Source organism: Nannospalax galili, unplaced genomic scaffold (assembly GCF_000622305.1).
Source record: "Nannospalax galili isolate Female #2095 unplaced genomic scaffold, S.galili_v1.0 scaffold17, whole genome shotgun sequence".
Taxonomy (NCBI): domain Eukaryota; kingdom Metazoa; phylum Chordata; class Mammalia; order Rodentia; family Spalacidae; genus Nannospalax; species Nannospalax galili.
The window spans coordinates 5,519,618-5,525,315 of NW_008342276.1; the positions used below are offsets into that span (position 1 = coordinate 5,519,618).

Consider the following 5,698-nt stretch of genomic DNA (forward strand, 5'->3'; position numbering starts at 1 on the left):
TTCTTCTTCTTCTTCTTCTTCTTCTTCTTCTTCTTCTTCTTCTTCTTCTTCTTCTTCTTCTTCTGGTTTTTCCTAACCTCAGTCCACCTGGAACTCACTATGTAGACCAGACTGGCACCCATCTCATAGAGATCCATCCGCCTCTGCCTCCTGAGTGCTGGGCTTAACTCTGTCTGTTCTTTCACAGCTTCAAAGACTCCCCATTTGAGTTAGTTGAGTTATAAGCTTGCAAATAAAGGTGGTTAAAACTTACCCTTCAAAATGTGTCTATGTGCAAACATTTAAATTCCTACTGACAAGTATAAAAGTTGTTAATTTCATCTCTGAAATTAACTAGAATCCTCATAGTTTTCCTAAAATTCAGTAAATTAAGAACAAGTTCAAACTCTCAGCTCAATAGCTCACCATGGCAAATGTCCAGTACTTTCTGTTTTTGAGATGAAGCTAAAGATAGTTGGATATTAAATGGCTTAGATTCACCTATGGTATTCCTGTACATCAAAAGATTTCTATTTGTACAAGTGTAAGCTTAGTTATATTATTCTAGAAAAAGAAAATCAGAGGATTAAAAATCTGGTACCGAGTGAAAAGCAGAGCCAGGAAAACCTTTTAATTCTCATTCACAGATCAAAATGACTCAACTGCTGGGAAATATTTTAATCTTATTTTCTTGCTAACACTTGACCCCGAATGACTTGCCTTTTGAGCTTTATTCAGAAAAAAATGTTCAAGAATAAAAAAAATGAGCATTTGTAATTGGCTAAATTCTTTTGAAAGAGACTACAAAGTATAAATATGCAACATTGGGTATCCTTTCTTGCTACTTGCTTTTTTATTTCAAATCTATATATTTTATAATGCTCAGTTGATTAAGTAAAAAGAGGCTGCCTTTTGTATCAGCTGCCTGAAATATGGTTTATTTTGAGCTATATAGTTTTGTATTCAAAGGCACCCAAATATGAGCTGTTTCAACATATCATTTCTATATTGCCGCCTGTGTAATTTGTGTGGTTATCTAATCTATGTCATTGTTTTGGGAATAAAAGTCAGAAGATTTTAAAAAAATCTTGTAATCTCCAAAAATGTGCTTTGGAAAGCAAGTTTCTAGGTACAGTCTAAGGAATCTAAGCTACTAAAAATGCAAAACAATTATGAATAAATGTGTTGTACTCAAAGAAAAAGCTGCGGATTTCATCTGACTTACAGTATTGGCTTCCTAAAGTATTCAGTGGGTGTTTGACCCCTTCAGTGGATAAACTGAGCTCATAAGAATCTCAGTCACTCCACAGAGCAGAGGTCTAGGCAGAAGTTTCTATGTGGACATTATGTTGCTTTGCTAATAGGTGACTCAGTGTTGAATGTTTATTTGGAAAACTTCAAGAAAGCCAATGCATGGTGGAATTGTTAAAGAGCCTTGCTTTAAGAAAGTCTTTCCATTCACCAATATATTTTAACGCTGATCACTTTATACAGGAATGCAAAATTTCTTAATGGATGAATGATTGCAGACATAGCTGTTTCTAATGCTGTCATAATGGAACCCTTGAATAAATGTTCCCAGATGCAATGGCATTGTAAAGTTAGGCTGAGCTATCTGCACTTTAAGCATTAAACCAATGAGGCATTTATTGCAAAATAAACCACACATGGTGTAGACTACACATTGATTGTACTGTTCAAATCTCAACTTTCCACATGAAGTCCAATTACTGAAGCTTCCTCATTCTACAGAAAGGACATTACTCTCACTGTGCTGTGTGGTGATGATCTAAGAAAAATAATATAAGCATAGTGCTTAGAATACCACCTAGCACAGAGTCAATTTTCAAAAAATTTGGTTGCTATTGTTATTTGTTGAGATTTTTCTCCATCGAAGATTAAAAATAGATATACTATAGAAGGAAACAGTTATTATATATCTGCCGTTTTTTAGTTTCTGTAGTAATACACACCTATGCCTTAAAAATAAATCACAAAAGGACTGTGTATAGAACATTGAAATAATGTCTATTACTGCAGCTGTGGTCTAGGCACTTTTCTAAATACTTTCTCCATGTTAACTCATTTAATCTTCACAACAAACACATGCGTAGCTAATAGAGATTGAGTTTCCCTTATCTAGAATATGAGAACTATAAGTGTTTTGAAGTTTGCATATTTGAACATACACAATGAGATGTCACAAGGACGGGATCAAAGTATACACGCTGGATTCCTTTGTTGTGTGCTTTCCTTGTTCGCATACTCAGAAACAATCTTAGACGTCTTTAGTGTGCCTGCATTTTGAACACAAGCCACCCATCCATAAGGTCAGGTGTGGAATTTCCCACTTTGCCATGATGTCAATATTCAGAAAGCTTTATGTACTCAGATTAGGGGTGTTAACCTGTGTTAGTGTTACTTTTATAGATGCAGAAAATGAGAGTCCTAGATAGGAGCTAATCTCTTCAAAACAGCCCACCTGTTGGAGCTGGAGTCAGGCATTTTAGCCCCAGCAGTCTAAGCTCTATAGTCTCTTGGTCCTTGCACTCTTTAAAATATTTCTTTCTATCTATATAAATACAGATATTTATATTACAAATTCTCTTATAGTGTACTTTTTGAAATATTTTAATTTTTTAAAGATTTTTTTTGATCATCATTTTGTATGACTGCGTATGGTATATGGCTTCACTTGTCCTGGCTCATATGTAATACCCAAGGGTGCCAACAGCTAAAATGTATAGAAAGAAACCTATGACCTATGCAGATATTTCAGCAAATAGAACATTGGACATGGGTAACATCAAGAAAGTAAGATGCTTTGAATAATGAGTCTTTTGTCAAAACCCAAGGTTATTTTCTAGATTGACTAGAATAAACAGCTGCAATAACACACACAGTTACTCTCAAGCATAATGACAGAAAGCCTGATTTCATTCTCCTTGCTGTTTGAACCAGCTCTTTTGTGAGGCTTCGCATACTTCTGATACCATTTCAATAGGACTATCTACATGAGCATTCTCACCCTGAGGGTTCTTGGCAAGGGATGAGTAGCATTCTTTGCACAACATGTTTGTAGTCCTTATTGAAAACATTGCTTGCTGAAGGAAAGTTGCAGATTTAGAATGAAAATATTGTCCTCCAAGTTCTTCTGTTGATGACACTTTCGATATTTGTAAATAATATGGAAAGAAATGTACTAGAAATAATTAGGGCATGAGTTAAGGTTAGCCCTTATAGACATAATTTCTGTACATATGCCCGATGTTCTATTTGCTGAAATATCTGCATAGGTCATGGGTTTCTTTCTATACATTTTAGCCATTGGCACCCATGGGTATTACATATGAGCCAGGACAAGCAAAGCCATACACTACACAAAGTCATAGAAAATGATGATTAAAAAATATTTAAAAATTAAAATATTTCAAAGTATTTCGACCTGTACCTTAAGTTATTACTAACATACATGAGTGAAACAAGACTGTCTAAATATTTGCTTAAATAAAAGTGGCTTAAATAAAAGCACACTTAGCTAATGTTTGTACAGTCCTAACTGTGAATCTCTTGGCACTTAACACATTGTGTATAAGAGCTTTGTCTCTCGTTCCCTAGAAGTTCTTCCTGGACAGGAGTGATTTTGTTTTCTGTTTTCATTTTTGTCTCAGAAAAGTCTAGATAATATCTTGCTTACATTAAAAATGGAAATAATTCCTGAGTGTATGCACAGAGGAATGAAGCAAGAGTTAATTCAACAGACTTTCCCACATGCTTGCTATATGTTACATTCCATGCTAAGTGACCCAAGGATGAGTGCTTCTCCATACCTGCAAGAGTCTATGGAGAAGATGATGCAAATAACTGAGGAAGGCTGTGACCAAGAAACTAAGCTCACTCTAGGTAGAGCTGAGGGGGAGGTTGTGATAGGGTTAGGGGCTTTAGAGAATAGACGGAGACTGTAGACAAAATTTCAGATCACTGTATGTATAAGGAACAAAGTTGGTTAAGTTTAATTTTAAATTTACTTACTAGAATGTTATAAATGTTTTAGTATTATAGCTATTGATAAAATGATAACTATGAACATAACTTGTCTGTTTCTACTATGGTGAATGATAACTACCATTTTAAATTTTAGTTCCAGTTACAGATGTTTGATATTGTTTGCTCCACATCATGGGCCAGTAAAGACAAATGCTGTGAACTTCCTGGCTTGGTAAGGATTCTTTTACCTCTTTTGAAATAAATTATTTTTCTTTGAAAAGGAGATGCTGTTTCTCAATTTTCATATTACAAATAATTCATTTTGGATGGGAATTAAACTCAGGATGAATTTAAGAAAGAGACAGAAAAAAAGAAATCAATAAGGTCACCAAATATGATCCCCCATGGTTTGAATTGTATCACTCAGGGGGCTATTGAAATATAGTCCAGTCCATCCCAAACTCCCTCGTTCATGAAGCTTCTAGGCCAAGGGAAGTACTTCATGGCTCAATTTATGAAACGATTATTTCTAAGCATCTTACTATTTATTTTCTTACAACTCAGTATCCATGTAAAAATAATATGCATGAAAAATGATATTCTTATTTTGTTCTTGATTAACTACATTTATTTACTAATGAGATGTGTGTGCCTGCTGAGCATGGCAATGTTTTCATATCTTGAGATCAGGTTGCACCTCTTTTTCAGCTCTTTTTCCACATTGCCTTGTCCCATGGTCCTTGCTTTTTGTCATAGTAACTATTGAAAAACCAGGTTTGTAAATATAGAACATTAAAATGTGTTTGAAAATGTGTGATTTAAACTGCAAACTATCAGGGTTATTTGTTTCTTTTGTTTTGTTTTGTTAGAAGGGCCCCAGGTAGACAGATCTGGCCTCGTGCTCACTATGTAGCCAAGTCCTAATTAGCTTTTATTGTCAACTTTCTTGATTGTCAGCCTTGATTTTCTTAGAATAAATAAAGCAATTTATGTAAACTATCTTGTTAACAATTATGCTTTTTTTCCCTACTCAGCGGGATGAAGAGTCCTGCCCAGACCTTCCACATTCCTGTTCTTGCTCAGAAACTAACGAAGTGGCTCTGGGACCAGCTGGCCCTCCAGTAAGTCTTTCTAGCTCAGCCTTGAATGTTCCTTAATAACATCAATAGCCATCACTTGGAATTTAACGTGTGCTGCCTACTGAATTAAGTGACCATCATCCACTTCATCCTAAGTAAGCTTAGACACAGAACTGTTAATTAACTTGACTAAAGAACAGAGCTTAGAGGTGGCCTTCCAGTCAAGTCTCTGAGAGCTCTTCCCACCACACCATTCGTCTCTTAGTGTTTTATATACAAAATCTTCCCTTTAAGCTACTTGGATTTATCCTTAGTATGAGTTTCCATCATTAGGCCTCTGCTTATACCTGTAAAATTGGCATTCTGCCAAACCTTTATGTATCAAAATTTATATATAAAAGGAGGATTTTGAATTCACCAGGAAAAGAAGTAAGTTCCTACTGTCATAAACTTTTTATAGAACTTTTGCAAAAAAGAAGGGAAGAAGGAAAAAACTTTGCATGTGGAAGGGACAAAACTATTTAAAATTTAAATAATAAACTGGTTAAACAAAAATAGTGCATGTTTAATTATGTAATGGTTAAAAAGAATGAGTTATATAATCTGCGAATGTCTAAAACATAAGCTTAAACACTGAGACTTATGTAAAAGTG

The 5,698-nt window shown here is 34.8% G+C and overlaps 1 protein-coding gene across 1 annotated transcript in view; it reads left to right on the plus strand.

Moving 5' to 3' along the window:
* The window catches only part of Col14a1 (collagen type XIV alpha 1 chain), a 241,977-nt gene that overhangs the window by 169,875 nt on the left and 66,404 nt on the right, over window positions 1–5,698 (plus strand). Inside the window, exons 35-36 of the mRNA XM_029565850.1 lie at window positions 4,121–4,198; window positions 5,001–5,087. Of these exons, the coding sequence (XP_029421710.1) occupies window positions 4,121–4,198; window positions 5,001–5,087 (165 nt within the window). The remainder of the gene's footprint in view (window positions 1–4,120; window positions 4,199–5,000; window positions 5,088–5,698) is intronic.